At 46.5% G+C, this 18134-nt stretch overlaps 1 protein-coding gene across 5 annotated transcripts; it reads right to left on the reverse strand.

Annotated features, from left to right (window-relative positions):
• Nucleotides 1-3925: 3925 nt before the first annotated feature.
• Nucleotides 3926-7662, reverse strand: ANKRD33 (ankyrin repeat domain 33). 5 transcript variants are annotated; one of them, XM_012508363.2, is made up of 6 exons: nucleotides 7291-7661; nucleotides 6804-7054; nucleotides 6426-6555; nucleotides 6109-6249; nucleotides 5135-5197; nucleotides 3926-5043 (listed from the first exon to the last, which is right to left on the reverse strand). In XM_012508363.2, exons 1-6 carry the CDS (start codon nucleotides 7433-7435, stop codon nucleotides 4331-4333), a joined length of 1443 nt encoding a protein of 480 aa, XP_012363817.2. In that variant the 5' UTR covers nucleotides 7436-7661; the 3' UTR covers nucleotides 3926-4330. The 5 variants fall into 5 exon arrangements, with proteins under 5 accessions (XP_012363817.2, XP_012363819.2, XP_012363818.2 ...); XM_012508365.2 differs by lacking the exon at nucleotides 5135-5197 and having other exon boundaries at nucleotides 3926-4453; nucleotides 4654-5043; nucleotides 6426-6551; nucleotides 7291-7519; XM_012508364.2 differs by having other exon boundaries at nucleotides 6426-6551; nucleotides 7291-7519.
• Between the last annotated feature and the right edge of the window lie 10472 nt (nucleotides 7663-18134).

Raw genomic sequence — 18134 nt, forward strand, 5'->3', positions numbered from 1 at the left:
TCTGACTCCAAAGGCTTTGCCGTGCCTGAATTCTGCACAGCCAGGGGCCTCACTATGGATTTCCTGGCCTCTGCTGACAGGGGCTGAGTTCGGAAGCCTCAGGAGCTGTGATGAGGGAGGGGGAGGCAGGGATATTAGAGGAGAGGTTGACTTTGGGAGGCACAGGCCAGAGCGACTCCAGGCCTCAAGGTTCTCTCCCTCTGATCAGCCTGAAAGGGTTCTGGGAGGGGGAGGGAAGGCTATTGTCATGATCTATTAGAGGATTAGAGAGAAATGGCTTCGCCTGGGAGGGGGAGTTGCTAGAGTGAAGTCCGGGGACTCTAGCTGTCCTGGAGATGGCCAGGGATTGGAGGGGTGGGTCTTCTCCAAGGCGGAGAGGCTCCCTCTGCTGGAAAACATGCTCCAACCTGGAACCCAGGCATTAATGTGGGTTCCACCAGATCCACCATGGCCAGGACAGAGGGGCCAAGGGAACCACAGAGGGCTAGTTCCCTGGCCTTGAAGGTACAGTAGTTGCCCCTGAGCAGGTTGGAGGTGGAGGGAGAGGCTCAAAGAATCAGAGGCTCAAAGTTTAATCCTCCCTGGCTCTAAGCAGATGCCATGTGCTACAGTGGAATGAGCGCAGGCTTTGGAATCTCACAGACTTGAGCTCCAAGCACCGCTTTGCCACTTACCAACTGGTGACATTGGGCAAGTTGCCTAACCTTTATAGCCTCAATTTCCTCAACTGCAAAATAGGAAGGCTGTGCAGATTAAATAAGAAAACGTAGGCCGGGCGCGGTGGCTCACGCCTGTAATCCCAGCACTTTGGGAGGCTGAGGTGGGTGGATCACCTAAGGTCAGGAGTTCAAGACCAGCCTGGCCAACATGGTGAAACCCTGTCTCTACTACAAATACAAAAATTAACCAGGTGTGATGGCACATGCCTGTAATCCCAGCTACCCAGGAGGCAGAGGTTGCAGTGAGCTGAGATCAAGCCACTGCACTCCAGCCTGGGTGACAGAGATGAGACTCCATCTCAAAAAAAAAAAAAAAGAAAAAAAGAAAGAAGGAAAGAAAGAAAGAAGGAAGGAAAGAAAGAAAGAAAGAAGGAAAGAAAGAAAGAAAGAAAGAAGAAAGAAAGAAAGAAAGAAAGAAAGAAAGAAAGAAAGAAAGAAAGAAAGAAAGAAAGAAAGAAAGAAAGAAAGAAAATGGGCCAGGCATGGTGGCTCACAACTATAATCCTAGCACTTTGGGAGGCAGAGGTGGGAGGATCGCTTGAGCCCAGGAGTTCGAGACCAGCCTTGGCAACATAGTGAGACTTTATCTCCACAAAAAAATTAAAAAGTTATCCAGGTGTGGTGGCACACACTTATAGTCCCAGCTACTTGGGAGGCTGAGGCAGGAGGATCCTTTGAGCTCAGGAGTTCAAGGCTGCAGTGAGCTATGATCACAACCTTGCACTCCAGCATGAGCAGCAGAACAAGACCTTGTCTCAAAATATGTATAGATATAGATATAGATAGATAGAGCCAGGTACGATGCCAAGTGCTGCATCATCTCATTCAATTCTTATAACAGCCCTATGGTGAACATGTTACTCTTACCTCTATTCTGCACGTGACACCTGTGAGGCTCAGAAAGTGTAAGTAACTTGTCCAAGGTCACAGGCCAACTCCCAGGGAGGCATTTTGCCACGATGCTAATCCATGACTATTGATGTAGCTTCTTTCTCTGTCTATGATGTCCAATGCCAAGGCTGGCTTCCTATGCCATGATTTCAGCAGTGGGTGGGGAGGAAAGACATCTAGCTCCATCCTGGAGGCCCTGAAGCAGTTTAATCCAACTCACTTCCCTGGGGCTCTTCCTTAATACGTCACCTCTTGATAGTACTTTACAGTTTATGGAACTCTTTCACCCATACTAGCTAGTGGATCCTTCCAATAGCCCCATTTTCTCCATTTAACAGATGTGAAAGCAGAGGCAAGAGAAATTTAAGTGCCTTATTCGGGATCAAATAGGTGGGAGACAGTGAAGTTATCCTTGAGTCCCTTCCAGTCCACCATAGTGGCCTTCAGAGCCCTTCTGGGAGAAATCATATATTATCTGACCCTATTAGTCATTTTCATCTCAGTGTGTGTGTGTGTGGGGGGTGTATTTTCCCTATTCAAAGAGTGGATTTATTTTTTAATGTTTCAAAATTTGGTAGACATAATTAGAAAGTCAAAACGCCCTGTGCAGAATTCCACATAATTTATCTAGATACTCTACCCTCAAGGAGATGGTGTATAACTCCCCACTCTGTTGGTGTGGACCTTGTATAAGACTTCCTTCCAAAGATGACAGTGCAGAGAGGGGGAAGAAAGAGAAACTTTACAGTGGAGAAAACTGACAAACTACCTGAGCCAGGTGATTGAGGTCTATATCAAGTGATAAGTCATGTTCATACTATATGCCTCCCTTGACATGATGTGAGAAAAACTTTACCTCGGTGGAATCTTCCTTTCTGAAAACCCAAAGACCCAGTCTTACATTAGTTATAAGAAAAACATCAGACAGGCCAGGCGTGGTGGCTCACACCTGTAATCCCAGCACTTTGAGAGGCCAAGGCAGGCAGATCACTTGAGCTCAGGAGATCAAGACTAGCCTGGGCAACATGGTAAAACCCCATCTCTATCAAAAATACACACACACACACACACCAACAACAACAACAAATCAGACAAACCTCAACTGAGAGACATGCACAAAATACATGACCAATACGACTCAAAACTGTCAAGATCATGAGGAACAAGGGAAGTCTGAGAAACTGTCACAGTCAAGAGGATTCTGGGAGATGTGATGATGAAATGTAACAGGGGATCCTGGGTAGAATCCTGGGATAGAAAAGGGACATTAGGGCTGGGCGCGGTGGCTCACCCCTGTAATCCCAGCATTTTGGGAAGTCAAGGCAGGCAGATCGCTCGAGGTCAGGAGTTTGAGGCCAGCCTGATCAACATGGTGAAACCCTGTCTCTACTAAAAACACACAAATTAGCTGGGCATGGTGGCACACGCCTGTAATCCCAGCTACATGGGAGGCTGAGGCAGGAGAATCACTTGAATCCAGAAGGTGGAGGTTGCAGTGAGCCGAGATCACACCACTGCACTCCAGCCTAGGCAACAGAGCGAGACTCTGTCTCAAAAAAAAAAAAAAAAGAAAAAGAAAAAAAAATTAAGGAAATCTGAATAAATCTACTGTGTTCTTCCCAGGGATGCTCCAGTACCGCACTGGGGGTTAGCGTTAAAGCCTTAAGGCCACACTGGATGGCTAGACCTCAATCTTGAGCCCTGCCAGTGTCTAGCTGCGGGATCTAGGCAATTCCTTAGCTTCTCTGTGCCTCATATCCTCAAAGATAAAATCCTCAGGATTACTGGAAGGGTTAAATGCGTTACTATAAATAGTAAGCATCTTCTAAGTAGTTGCTATCATTATTATAAACATACAAGCAAATATATTTACACAACAAAAGTTTGAGAAAAATATCCAAAACTTGTAAATAAGGCCAAAAAAAAAAAAGTTAGTGCCCTTTCAAAGATATTTTAGATCACTGGCTAATAACCCCACCTATGGGTCATCTAGGGGAAGTTAACTTTGTTTGACATGCTATTAATATTTACTATTGATAAGGACCCAGGCTCTCTAAAAGGACAGATTAACCTGTTAAAGATTGATAAGTGGCAAATTATTTTGGTCTAGTAGAAAAAAATAAAAATGGTTATGGCTTTATTGCCAGGTGTGAATTAACTTTTTTGTGTCTAACTTTGCAATTTTATTCCAGCATTCATTTTTTCACTGATTGTCAATAATGGCTTTTCTTTTTTTTTTTTGATCCATCCTGCTGGTTCACTCATTAAGTAGTTAAATAAATCTTGGTACTTGCTATATATTTGTCTTAGTCATGTTTATCTTCGTGAAAATTTTACTTCGACCAATAATAATATGCCATATACACTCTTCCACTCCTTAGTTATTTTTACTTTATACATCTTGGTGGTAGTTTCATATCAGAATATAAACAGCTTCCTTAGTCTTATTTTAGAATACACTGTAGAGTATGCACTGTATGGATGGACAGCAATTACTTCCGTAATCAATCTAGCCTGTCCCTTACTGATGGACACTTCAGGTGTTTCCACTCTTTCACTCATGCAAACAATGCTGGAATGAATGACCTTGTATATATATAGGTTGAGAGCAGATTTACTTAGGCAGAGGTGGATGGGGAGGCTGGAGGCACTCCAGAGGGGAAAGAAGCCTTGGGAGGGGCCTGATTACCTGTTCCCAGCCTGTCCTATCCCATCTTCCCCTACTTCTGTGCCATTCTGGCCTCCTCCTCCTCCTGTTTCCTCTTCTGTATCCTGAGCTCCTGGTATCGCCAGAGAGGAAGGGCCAGACTTTGATGTCCTGCAGGACTGGGCTTCGGCTGGCACTGGTAGGGGGATGAGGATGCCTTGGAGAGGAGGATCTTGGGGACTTGGGGCCTGGGGCTGGTGCTATCCTTGGGTTGTAGCCACTGAAGGCACTTGCTCAATATGCCCTGAGGGCTCTGGTAGGGGACGAAGACCCACGGGGACCTCTGGGGACTCCCTGGCGGGGACTGGGGAACCAGGGGAGGGGGCGGGGCAGTACCTAACAGCTCTGGCACGGACTTGCTTCGGGTGCCCAGCGAAGGTGGGTGGTCAGGGCACAGAGTGTGGCAGGCAGTGGTGACAAAGGGACTGGCCAGGCTGGTTGTGGCAGTCACAAGGTGGTCCAGAACACCCCCCTCCTGAGGAGACGGGGCAAAGGGGAGGCTCAAGGTAGCCTGCAGCCGCTCTAGGAGTGAAGGGGCAACCTGGGCCTGGGCCACGAGCCCGGACAAGGCCGGCCACTCGGGCTGGTAGTGCTGGCTAAGCTGCTCCACTTGGGGCCGCCTCAGCAGCTGCCGAATCCTCCACACGGTGTCGAAGCTGTCGGTCAGCACTGCCCATTCCAGGGCCGTCTTGCCCCGAACAGGGTCCACTGCTGTCAGGTCAGCACCTAGGAAGGGGCACAGGGGGTGACATGGGGCGGGATAGGGGTTGATTTGTGGAAGGGCAGATTCTTTAGGAGCAAGACTGATGTGGGTTACATTCAAAGCCATAGAGTCCCATCCTGTAGAAGGTGGAACTGGGGAGGCCAGTGCTGCAACCTCCTGTTTAAGAGAGATTAAGACGCTTAGGTCCAGAGAGGGGAAAAGACTTCAGAGAGACCTACTGTGGGGCTCCACCTGGGGCAGAATAGGGATCTCCTCAATCCGAGGAGCTGAGCAGAGCAGCGGTAAAGGCTGCCCAGGACAGGCAGAGGCCTGAGCTGCACCCTCTGGGGCAGGTGGGTGGGGATGGTCGGCTGGTTCCCTCTCCTGGTTCTTCTCACCATCTCCCTCTCCCATCTTGGGGTTATGGGAGGAGCAGTCACTCTAAGACAAAGGAAAGGGTGTAGAGCGCCCTCCTTTTTCATTCACTCCTTTTTCACTCCAAACCCAGTAGGGTGTGTGGGGAAGGGAGAAGTGGAGGCAGGGGTCCCCCAGAGTGACCAGCAGAGGGCAGCCCCACTGGGGGGAAAGAGGGCCCCCAAACAACTCCACGGACAACGTGGACTTCACCGCACCTCCCCCTGAACGACCCCACAGAGCCACAGGCCTCAACAACACTTCCCTGGATCCCCTGGAAGCCTGGATCGTCAGAGTTGGAGGTCGTCCCAGGGAAAGCTAACACCCTCACAATACTGGTGAGGCCCAGAGAGGGAAGCCACTCAGCTAGGAACAGAGGCTGGTTCCAGATGCCAGCCTTTTTTCGTGTTAGGTTTTCCAGCTGGGATAGGTTCCCCTCCCACACTTTTCTTCCCGGGACCTCCACACACAATGTCTGAGCTATCAATAGCAGGACTTGGTTGATTGTACGAAGCCCAAAGCTTGTGCCCGCCCCCCTCCAGGAAGTTGAACTAGATTGATCCTCCATCTCCACCTCTCTCCTCTCTGCAAATAATCACAGCTGACTTAGTGTCTGGTGGGCAGGCTTGGAGGAGGGACTGGAGGCCACACACCCCGGTCCAGGCCCCACACACCTGCCATGAGGAGGGTGGCCACGCACTCACAGCGGTTCCGCATGGCAGCCTTCATTAACGCCGTGAGCCCCCGCTGGTCCCGGCGTTCCAGGTCCAGGTGCACATAGTAGTTGAGCAGGAGACTCACCAGAGGCACATGGCCTGCAGGGCAGCAAGGGTAAGCTTGGTCCCCAGGACAGGGGGTGATGAAGCTCCCAAACCGCCCTCCACCCAGCAAGACAGAGTCTGGTGTAGAACACCGTGCAACAAGGGTGGGGCTGAGGCCCTGTCTGCATCAAAAGGGGGGCTGTCGGAAGTGGGGTGCAGCAGCCTCACACCTGCTTGGGCAGCCAACATGAGGGCCGTGTCTCCTCCTTTGTCCTGCTGGTTCACATCAATGAAAGGACAGTGGCTGAGCAGGGCCACAACACTCTGGAAGCCGTGGTAGCATGCGACCATGAGGCCTGTCTGAGGGAGGGGCAGCTCAGATCCCCTGCTTTCCCCCTGGGCTACCCCAGGGCCCCTTGCACCCTCTAAACCCATATCTGTCCCAGAGCCTGCCCCAAACCCTGTGAAGAGCCGCACTTAACCATTCCCTTCCTCCTAAGGACTGCAGGGGGTATTGCCCCTGAACCCCTATCAGGGAGCCAGGCCAGCACGGTGTGGTGGGGATGCAGAGATGCCCCCAGCTGTCCTGGGAAGCCAGGACATCTCACCCTCCCATTGCTGTCCACCTGGGTGGCGTCCTCTGGGGAGACCCCACCATCCAGTATGGCTTGGAGCTGGGTGGGATCATTGCGGACACAGGCCCAATACAGGGCCCCCAGCCTGCAGCCTGGGGTGGGGGTCTCCTTGCCCGGGCAGGGCAGTGCCTCAGACATGTCCAGCCGTCTCCTGTGCAATGCCAGCTCTTCCTCTTCCAGGCAGGGGACCAGAAGGTGAGTCGCTCTTCTCATGCAGCTGGCATCTAAAACACAGAATGGAGAGGAGTAGTGAGTGTCTCCCTGGATCCTAGGGAGGGGACCCAGCAGCTGCGAAGTGCACTGCCCTTGCCCCAGGGAAAACATTTAGCCCAGCAGGGGTCCCGCTCCACCCACCCTGAGAAAGGAGAAGCGCTGGGTCAGGAGCCCTAAGCAGGCAGGGTTCACTCTAGGTCAGCACCCCAGTGAGACTCACGGAGAGAGGGTCGTCGTTTTTTCTTACTTGGGGTTCGGAGGGTATCTATGAGGCAGTCAACGCGGGGCACAGCCCAGACTCCGCGGAGCACAATCAGCGGGTCTCCGAATGCCTCCAGGTGGACTATCCCTCCCCAGGAAGCAACGCAGGTAACAGATGGCCGGACTTTCATAAAGAGCTGCTGCAAACACCTCGGGGCTGAGCCGGATCAAGCAGCTGGGATTGGGGGCCCCGGCGGGGCGGGTGGTCACGTCTCAGGAGCGGACCCAGACCAGCCCCAAGATCCTCCGGGTGGGCGGGGCCTGAGCCGGGCAGCTCCTCCCCGCCGGGGCGGGCTCACGAAGACGACGACTCCCGACCGACGCGCCCACCCTCGGCCCTGGGGACGCCGGCGGAGATGCAGCCTCGTGGGGTCTCCGCCCAGCTTTTTAGGCCCAGCCTAAAGCCCCTCCTCATTGGGTGGAGCGCGACTTGCTGAAGGGGTGATTGTGGGAGAGGGTGTGAGTGAATGCAGGTGTCTCATTAAATAGGGTTGGTACTCTCAGAATGACTCTGGGGTGGGGTCTCCAGGGGTCACCTGAACTTATTTTTTGAGGTTCTGGGGAAATAAAAACATAACTGTCAAATTATGAGTATAGAGCTGGGCCCAGTGGCTCACTCCTGTTATCCCAGCGACTCAGGAGGCTGAGGTGGGAGGATTGCTTGAGCCCGGGAGGTCGAGGCTGCAATGAACCGAGGTCGCGCCACTGAACTCTAGCCTGGGCAACAGAGGGAGATCCCCTTTAAAAAAAATTGTGGCCATGCGGGGTGGCTCACGCCTGTAATCCCAGCACTTTGAAATTCCAAGACGGGTGGTTCATCTGAGGTCAGGAGTTCAAGACCAGCCTGGCTAACATGGCAAAACCCTGTCTCTACTAAAAATACAAAAATTAGCTGGGCTTGGTGGTGGGCGTCTGTAATCCCAGCTACTCAGGAGGCTGAGGCAGGAGAATCGCTTGAACCCGGGAGGCAGAGGTTGCAGTAAGCCGGGATCGCACCATTGCACTCCAGCCTAGGCAACAAGAGCAAAACTCCTTCTCAAAAAACAAACAAACAAAACTGTGAGTACAGACATTATGTGTCTAGTGCAGGTGGGCAGTCGGGGCACAAAGTGCGGCAGGCAGTAGTGAGGGAGGGATTGGCCAGAAATTACGACGTATGAAATTTAATAGATTAGTTTCGGTGTGATAAATTAAATATGAAATATTTAAATTAAATGATTTGTTAATACAATGATAAATTGTTATCAAAATATTCTTCAGTATTTATATTACATATTAAGCTTGATGGATTGGTTTTGGTCCACAGATGCAGAAAATTGAGCCAATGATATTCCCCCATTGGTATCACTCCCATCATCAGACTGTACAAGACCTCTCTCTTATTTTACTTTCTTTAGTTTCTCTCTTTCACCCTTAATCCCCACATCCCGTTCTCCTCCACCCTTTACCAACTGGCACTTGTATATCCTTGAAAATGTACATTTCATTGAAAAAGATAGTATTGATTTGTGTGTTTTTATTTTATTTTTTTCTTTTTAGAGACTGGGTCTTACTCTGTCACCTGGGCTGGAGTGGAGTGGCATGATCATAGCTTACTCCAGCCTCAAACTCCTGGGCTTAAGCGATTCTCCCACCTCAGCCTCCCAAGAAGCTACGAGCTTCTCGAGGCACACAGGTGTGTGCCACCACGCCTGTGTAACTTTTTTATGTAGAGATGGGGATCTCACTTTTTTGCCCAGGCTGGTCTCAAACTCCTGGCATCAAGTGATCTTCCTGTCTTGGCATCCCACAGTGCTGGGATTGCAGGCGTGAGCCTCCATGCCCTGCTTGTATGTGTTTTTAACTAACATGTTACGAATTGTGCCGTAGAACTTATTCTGTTAGTTTTTTCTTTTTCACTTAATACTGTGTTTTTAAGCTCCATCCTTATTGCTTTAGGTGCAGTGTATCATTTGGATGTGCATTTGGTTTTTAGTAACTAAAAAGCTGAGTGGTATGTTGTCCATAATAGACGGGCTCCTCAACATTAATCTAAAACTGCTTTCAGTGTTTCTTCTGCACTGCAGAAGTTGGAAAGCTAAAACAACACTTCCCAGATTCCCTTGAGCTATGACTCTGTGGTTTGGGTTCTGCTCTTGTGCAAGATATAAATTTGGAACAGAGCTACATAGCATGGGACATCCGTTTTGCTGTCACAGGTCATGGCAGCAGCAGCAAGTCTCTGGTGAGCAGCTTCCTGATTCATCAGCTTCCTGTAGTAGTGACTGTTGTTTTCTCAATCACAGGCAGAGGTCATGTGACTCTCAAAGCTGGGGGTTGTTCCTGGACCTAAGCCTGCTTCTCCATCCCTTTCTGTTTAAACTGATCAGATTTCTTTCTTTCTTTTTTTTTTTTTTTTTGAGACAGAGTTTCGCTCTTGTTGCCCAGGCTGGAGTGCAATGGCGCAATCTCGGCTCACCGCAACCTCCGCCTCATGGGTTCAAGCGATTCTCCTGCCTCAGCCTTCCCAGTAGCTGGGATTACAGGTATGTGCCACCACCCCTGCTAATTTTGTATTTTTAGTAGAGACGGGGTTTCTCCATGTTGGTCAGGCTGGTCTTGAACTCCTGACCTCAGTTGATCAGCCTGCCTTGGCCCCCCAAAGTGCTGGGATTATAGGCATGAGCCACTGCACCAGGCCCAGATTTATTTCTGTTGTCTGCAATTGAACTCTGACACATGTAGCTTAAACAAAGAGGTGCTTGTTTTTAATATATGATAAAAAGTGTTCAGGAATAGGAAACTGTTGATGTTGGTTAAGAAACTTGTCAGGGCCTTCTCTGGGATTCTCTTGACTTTTCCTCCTAGGCACAGGATGGCTGCTAAACCTCTAGCCATCACAGCAAAACGGGATAGATGCACACTGTGGAATTCTATACAGCAGTTAGAAAAAAATCTATCAGATGATAAACCAGACATCTCTGATAATCTAACACAATCCCTGTTCATAACTACCCTTCTCTCTAGCTACCTTTCACTTAGGTGTTATCATGTAATGCAGTTTTGGCCAATGAAATGCAAACAGAAGTCTGATGGGTAGGGATTCTAGGAAAAAAGTTCATGCCGTTGTTGTAAATAAATTTTCAATGCTGCAAGGAAATAGCACTCGAACATAAATTTAATTTTCTCAGCCAGGCAATTTTTACTTCTACAGAAGGGTGCAAGTCGTGAATGGAACAATGGCAAGAGCACACCTGGACAGGGGAGGAGAAGGAGTTCTTATTCCTGACACACGGCCCTACTGCTGTGGTGTTCCCCTATTGGCTAGGGTTGGACTGCACAGCCTGAGCTAATTCCAACTGGCTATTTTAAAGAGAGCAGGGATATGAGTTAGAGTGGCGGGGTGGGTAGTTTGGTGGGAAGGATGGTTAGGACCAGGGAACTAAAGGTGATTTAGGTCAGAGCAGGTGACCGGGGTGACTCAGGTCAAAGCAGGTGACTGGGATGACTCAGGTCAAAGCAGATAAACGGGATGAGTCAGGACAGAGCAGCTGACCAGAGAACAGATGTGAACTACTGATTAGGACTGGAGGAAAAGTTGTTTACTGATACTAGGAGCAAGGGGACTGAAGAGAACCAGGAAGCTAAACTTTAAAACGGGTAATCAAAGAATAAGAGAGCTGAACATACTGACATACTGATTCTTTGAAGAGAAACTTGGGGTTCACTATAATTAACACTGTCTTGATGAAAGATGTGGGGTGCACCACTTTTCTTCTTTCTTTCTTCCCTCTTTCTTCCTGCTTATAGAATTCCATAGTGTGCATCTACCCCATTTAACCTATCCCTTCTTCCTGCGATAGATGCTTAGGTTGCCTCCAACTTCCTGTCACTATAAATAATGCCGAAGTGAACACCCTCGTACGTATCTAGTTGTGGACCCATCAGGATCTCTGAGATCACTAGATCACAGGGCACACACATACACACTTACTGAGTGGATGCTGTCAGGTTGCACTCTGTTTCACCATGTGTGCCTACCAGCAGTGCCTAAGAGTCTCCCTACATCTTAGACAACACGTGCCATTATTCAGCCTTCTAATGTTTGTCAATCTGATAGAACTATAAAGCGATATTGCTGTTTTACATTGGATTTTTCTGATTATCAACAAGGTGATCATCTCTCCACATGCCCTGCTGGCCACTCTTGTTTTCCCTCCTGTGAATTGACTGTTCATGGCCTTTGCTCAGTATGCTATTGAATTTTCCTATCCTTTTCTTATTGATTTTTCAGGAATTCTTTTACTATTCTAGATAATAAACCCATTGTCAGATGGGTTATAGATGAGGCAACTGTACTATATAAACCTTTCTGTTAGCTTTATCTATGGTGACCTTCATTGAAATAGCTCCTGAATTTTGATATGGTTAAATTCATCAGAATTTCTCCTTATACTTTGTGCTTTAGGGTCTTGTTTACTAAGAATTTTCTACTCCAAGATCACAAAGATCTTCATTTCTTTTATTAATCTTGCAGTTTTATTTTTAATATTTAGTCTTTAATTCATCTGGAATTCACTTTTATAATACTGAAGAAATAATCTGTTAGAGACTAAATTGTGTCTCCCTCAACCAACCCCAATTCATATATTGAAGCCCTAACACCAAAAATGACTGTGTTTGGAGACAGGGCCTTTAAGGAGGTAATTAAGGTTAAACGAGGTTATTAGGGCAGGGTAGGGCCCTAATCCAATAGAACCGTTGTCCTTATAAGAAGAGGAAGAGACACCAGAACTCTCTCTCTCTGTGCCTGCACAAGAAAAGGACACATGAGGACACAGTCAGAAGGTAGCATCTGCAAGCCAAGGAGAGAGGCCTCTCTGGAGACCAACCCTGCTGACACCTTGATTTTGGATTTCTAGCTTCCAAAACTACGAGAAAATACATTTCTGTTGTGTAACCCATTCAGCCTGTGTATTTTGGTAAGGCAACCTGAGCAGACTAATAAAGGATCCAACATTATTTTTTTCTCCATTTAGCAAGATAACTCCATCTGTTAAACAATTCTCTCTCCCTTGATTTGTGGTGTTGTTTTTATCACATGTAAATGTTGAATTCTCTTTTATGTTTTATGCTATGTTTCAGTTATCTTATAGCATCTTATGAGGGCATTCCTGTGCCAGTGCTACACTGATTTTATTACTCTAGCCTTGTAGTCTCTCTGACTACCTGATAGAGTGAGTTCTCCATATCTGATTTTCTTTTTTGAAATTGATTTTTATTCTCTCATATAAAATTGCATATAAGATTGTTGGGTTCTTTTAAAATTTTTGCTAGAGTTTTGATAGGCATTTATTTGAATTTATAGAGTAATTTGGAGAAAATTGACTGCCTCATAATGTTAGATCTTCTCTCCTCCCTGAACATGGGATACGCTATGATCTGAGTGTTTCTCCCAGAATTCATATGTTGAAATCCTAACCCCCCAAGGTGATGGTATTAGAAGCTGGGACTTTTTAGGGAGTTAATGCCTTTATAAAAAAAGACCCCAGAGAGCTGCCTCACCCCTTCCACCGTATGAGGACTGATATGGTTAGGCTGTGTCCCCACCCAAATCTCATCTTGAATTATAGTTCCCGTAATTCCCACCTGTCATGGGAGGGATCCGGTGGGAGGTAATTGAATCATAGGGGCAATTACTCCCATGCTATTTTGTGATAGTGAGTTTTCACAAGATCTGATGGGGTTTTTGTTGTTGTTTGAGACGGAGTTTCACTCCTGTCGCCCAGGCTGGAGTGCAATGGCACGATCTTGGCTCACTGCAACTTCCACCAACTAGGTTCAAGCGATTCTCCTGCCTCAGCCTCCCGAGTAGCTGGGATTACAAGCTTGTGCCACCACGCCTGGCTAATTTTTTTTGTATTATTAGTAGAGACAGGATTTCACCACATTGGCCAGGCTGGTCCTTAACTCCTGACCTCAGGTGATCTGCCTGCCTTGGCCTCCCAAAGTGCCAAGATTACAGGCATGAGCCACCGCACCCAGCGATCAGATGGTTTTATAAGGGGCTTTTCCCCTTTTGAATGGCACTTCTCCTTCCTGCTGCCCTGTGAAAAAGGTTGTGATTGCTTCCCCTTCTGCCATGATTGTAAGTTTCCTGAGGCCTCCCCAACCCTGCGGAACTATGAGTCAATCCCACAAAAGTGTTGGGAATACAGGCGTGAGCCACTGTGCCTGGCCTTAATCTTGATAATACTTTACAGTTTAACATGATTTCCCTGATATAGCCCCAGCCTCTCCTCATCCGAGGTAGGTATAATCCTAGTCTCCTGTCCATTATTCTTTTGCTCTCCTTTATATATTGTTTTACTACCTCTTCTGTATTTCTTCAGAGTATTTATATTATGTATATATACATATACAATTTTAGCTATTTTATTTAGAAGCATATAATGCTTTATGTAGTCATTTGCTGTCCACTTTTATCACTTAATATCATATTGTTAAGTTTCATTCACATTGTTGTGTTTCTATGGTCTACTCATTTTGATTGCTGTATAATACTCTATTGTGTTGATGTACGACGGTTATATGCACTGTCTTTTTTTTTTCTTTTTTTTTTTTTTTTTTTTGAGACAGAGTTCTGCTCTTGTTGTCCAGGCTGGAGTGCAATGGCGCGATCTCGGCTCACCACAACCTCCTCCTCCCAGTTTCAAGCGATTCTCCTGCTTCAGCCTCCCAAGTAGCTGGGATTACATGCATGTGCCACCACGCCCGGCTAATTTTGTATTTTTAGTAGAGACGGTGTTTCACCATGTTGGTCAGGCTGGTCTCGAACTCCTGATCTCAGGTGATCCACCCATCCAGCCTCCCAAAGTGCTGGGATTACAGGCATGAGCTACCGCACCCGGCCTATGCACTGTCTTATTAACGGATATTTGGTATGTGTCCAAGTTTCTGCTATTATAAATTCTGCCACTATGAACACACTTGCATGGTTGTTTATGGAAAAATATTCCTTGGTGGCCAGGCGTGGTGGTTCACACCTGTAATTCCAGCACTTGGGGAGGCTGAGGCAGGCAGATCACCTGAGGTCAGAAGTTCAAGATGAGCCTGGCCAAGATGATGAAACCCCGTCTCTACTAAAAATACCAAATTAACCGGGCGTGGTGGCACATGCCTGTAATCCCAGCTACTCGGGAGGCTGAGGCAGGAGTATCGCTTGAACTCCAGAGGCAGAGGTTGCAGTGAGCCGAGATGGCGCCACTGCACTCCAGCCTAGGTGACAGGAGCAAAACTCCATCTCGAAAAAAAAAAGTATTCCTTGAGTCCAGTCACAGTGGCTCACACCTGTCATCTCAGCACTTTGGGAGGCTAAAGCTGGCAGATTGCTTGAGCCCAGGAGTTTGAGACCAGACTGGGCAACATGGCCAAGCCCTGTCTCTACTAAAAATGAAAAAATTAGCTGGGCTCGGTGGCACATGCCTGTAGTCCCAGCAACTTGGGAAGCTCAGGTGCAAGGATCACCCAAGCCTGGGAGATTGAGGCTACAGTAAGCCAAGATTGCATGACTGCACTACAGCCTGGGCGGCTGGATTGAGACTGTCTTAAAAAAAAAAAAAAGAAAGAAAGAAAGAAAAAAAAGTATTTCTTGAGTGTATACCTACAAGTGGAATTGCTCTTATTTTCTAATTTTTTGAGATATGTGTGCAGCTAATTAATTTTCATCCTTTCTTCAAGTCTTTGAATATAAGCCTTATAGATCTTAAATTTCCCATTGAATACTACTTTAGTTGTTCCATTTTTACTTCCTCTTTGGTCAATGAATTATTTAGAAATGTCTTTAATAACTTTCAAACATATAGAAATGATTTTTGTTACTTATTTCTAGCACTGTGGTCAAACCTTTAAAATCAATCAAGACTTGCTTTATGATCTAGTATGTGATCAGATTTTGCCAAATACTTCATGTGTGCTTTAAAAGACTGTATTTTTCAGTTGTTGGGTGCCATGATGTGTGGAAAGTATTTCACTGGTTTCTGGCTTTCATTGTCTTGTTGAGAGTTCAGTGTGTCTGCTTTAAAGATTGTCTTTTCTTTTTTTTTAATTTAATTTTTTTTTTGAGACAGAGTTTCACTCTCGTTGCCCAGGCTGGAGTATAATGACACAATCTCGGCTCACTGCAACCTCCACCTCCCAGGTTCAAGCAATTCTCCTGCCTCAGCCTCCTGAGTAGCTGGGATTACAGGTGCCCACCACCACACCTGGCTAATTTTTTGTATTTTTAGTAGAGACGGAGTTTCACCATGTTGGCCAGGCTGGTCTCGAACTCTTGGCCTCAGGTGATCTGCCCATCTTGGCCTCCCAAAGTGCTGGGATTACAAGCATGAGCCACCGCGACCGGCCTTCTTTTCTTAAGTCTTCAAGGTCTTCTTCCTGTCTTTGGTGTTCTTAAGTTTTACTTCAATGCTTAGGTATGGATTTCTTATGATTTATCTTTTTTTTTTTTGAGACAGGGTCTCACTCTATCAGGTGATCCTTTCACCTCAGCCTCCCAAGTAGCTGAGACTACAGGCACCTGCCACTATGCCCAGCTAATCTTTTTTTCTTTTTTATAAAGAGGAGGTCTCACTATGTTGCCCAGGCTTGTCTTGGGCTCCTGGGCTCCAGTGATCCTCTTGCCTTGGCCTCCCAAACTGCTGGGATTACAGGTATGAGCCACCACGCCCAGCCTAGAGATTTTTTTTTCCCCTGTGAGCTATTTATTATTTTCCCTAGAAAATGATGTTGGAAATTTCTTGAGGCTGAGGACTAAGGTATCTTCCTTTGGAGAATATGAGTTTTTTTGTTTTGTTTTGTTTTTTTCCTGCCAGGCATGTAGAGGTACCAACCAGTCCTGAACCACTTTAAACTAAATACCTAACTTGGATAGTTTTGGGTCATCCAGGGCTGCAAATAAGCGCAAAGATCAGCTGGTGGTTACAACTCAGAGATACAGCCTCGCTATCAGCTCAGCACCGAGGCAGCTTTCATTAAAGTCCTCTGGATGTGACAGTGGGATAGATTTATTTCAGGTTCAATCTTACATGAAGGATGAATCCTTGGGAGTCACAGCTTTTTAGAGAATCTCCTATTAGATTCCTTACCTTGGTTCTATCAGAAATAGAGACTGTGAAAGTTGAAGTTCAAGTTTGCCTAATTCGACAAATATCCTCACACTAAAGAAGGATTCCTTTGTCTGTTTCCCTGAGTTCCTGCCTTCCCTTAGACTTTAACCTAATACTTTCTTGCTATCTGACCAGCTCATCTATACTTTTAAAATAATTTGCATATTTCAACCAGCATTTTTACATGACTTATGCTGAAAAATCAGTCCAGAATCCAGCCAGTCATATTATTGGAAATAGAATTTCCTCTATTCCTAATTAATTGCAAAAAAGCCCAATAGGAGACAGATGTGGTGGCTCACGGCTGTAATCCCAACACTCTCGGAGGCTGAGCAGGCAGATCACTTGAGGCCAGGAGTTAGAGACCAACCTGGGCAACATGGCAAAACCCTGTCTCTATTAGAAATACCAAAAAAAAAAAAAAATTAGCCAGGCATGGTGGCCTGTGCCTGTAGTCCCAGCTACTCAGGAGGCTGAGAGGTTGGCTTGAGCCTGGAAGATGGAGGTTGCAGTGAGCTGAGATTACACCACTGCACTCCAGCCTGGGCAACAGAGCAAGACCCCATCTCAAAACAAATAAAATAAAAAGCCCAATAGGAAATGGGCAAATAGCATGGTCAATTAATTCATAAAAGAAGTACAAATGGCCAGGCCAGGCGCGGTGGCTCACACCTGTAATCCCAGCACTTTGGGAGGCTGAGGTGGGCAGATCACCTGAGGCCGGGAGTTTGAGACCAGCCTGACCAACATGGAGAAACCCTATCCCTATTAAAAATACAAAATTAGCCAGGCGTGCTGGTGCATGCCTGTAATCCCAGCTACTCGGGAGGCTGAGGCAGGAGAATCACTTGAACCCGGGAGGCGGAGGTTGCAGTGAGCTGAGATCGTACCATTGCACTCCAGCCTGGGCAACAAGAGCAAAACTCTGTCTCAAAAAAAAAAAGGAAAGAAAGAAAAGAAATACAAATGTTCAATAAATGTATGAAAAGATGCTTAACCTCACAGGAGGCAGGAAAAGGCAAATTAAAATAACAATGAAATATTGCTTTTGGCCCATCGGTTTGGTAAAAATTAAACATTAATAATATTAAGTGCTTACACTGTGGGGGGAATGTAAATTAGTGAAGTATTTTTGGAAAGCATTTTGACAGTATCTATCAAAATAACAAATGTACATACACATTGACCCAGAAATTCTGCTTTTAGAAATCTTTTTCAAAACAGTGCTTGCATATGTGAGCAAAGATAGACTGGGTAGGCCTGGCATAGTGATTCATGCCTGTAATCCTAGCACTTGGTAGGAGGCTGAGGCAGGAGGATTGCTTGAGGCCAGGAGTTCAAGACCAGCCTGGGCAACACACGGAGACCCTGTCTCTACAAAATAAATAAATACCAATAAATAATAAAATAAAATTTAAAAAGACATACTGAATATACCTTGAAGCATTGTTTGTAATAGTAAAAAAAAATTAGAAACAACTTAAATGTTCATCAATAGAGGAAAGGTTAGAGGCACATGTAGATTATGCCTCCATTCAATGCCTCCATTTATCTTCAAGAAGAAGATAAATATCTACATGGTTTGTCCTGAAAATCTCTCTGAGCCACCTTGTTCGTGGTTGGAAAAAAAGTCAAATGTAATGACACACACACATACAAACACACAGGCATGCACTATACTGTA

Source organism: Nomascus leucogenys, chromosome 8, assembly GCF_006542625.1.
Source record: "Nomascus leucogenys isolate Asia chromosome 8, Asia_NLE_v1, whole genome shotgun sequence".
In the NCBI taxonomy this organism is placed as follows: domain Eukaryota; kingdom Metazoa; phylum Chordata; class Mammalia; order Primates; family Hylobatidae; genus Nomascus; species Nomascus leucogenys.

What these genes read in the sequence shown, in the direction of transcription:
- ANKRD33 (XM_012508363.2), bottom strand. Translation starts at nt 7,435, where the DNA reads ATGAAAGTCCGGCCATCTGTTACCTGCGTTGCTTCCTGGGGAGGGATA. An exon ending in AGATACCCTCCGAACCCCAA is followed by an intron (nt 7,055 to 7,290) that starts GTAAGAAAAAAC and finishes TCTGTGTTTTAG; the next exon opens with ATGCCAGCTGCATGAGAAGA. An exon ending in GGGACTCTATGGCTTTGAAT is followed by an intron (nt 5,044 to 5,134) that starts GTAACCCACATC and finishes GCCCCTTCCTAG; the next exon opens with GTGCTGACCTGACAGCAGTG.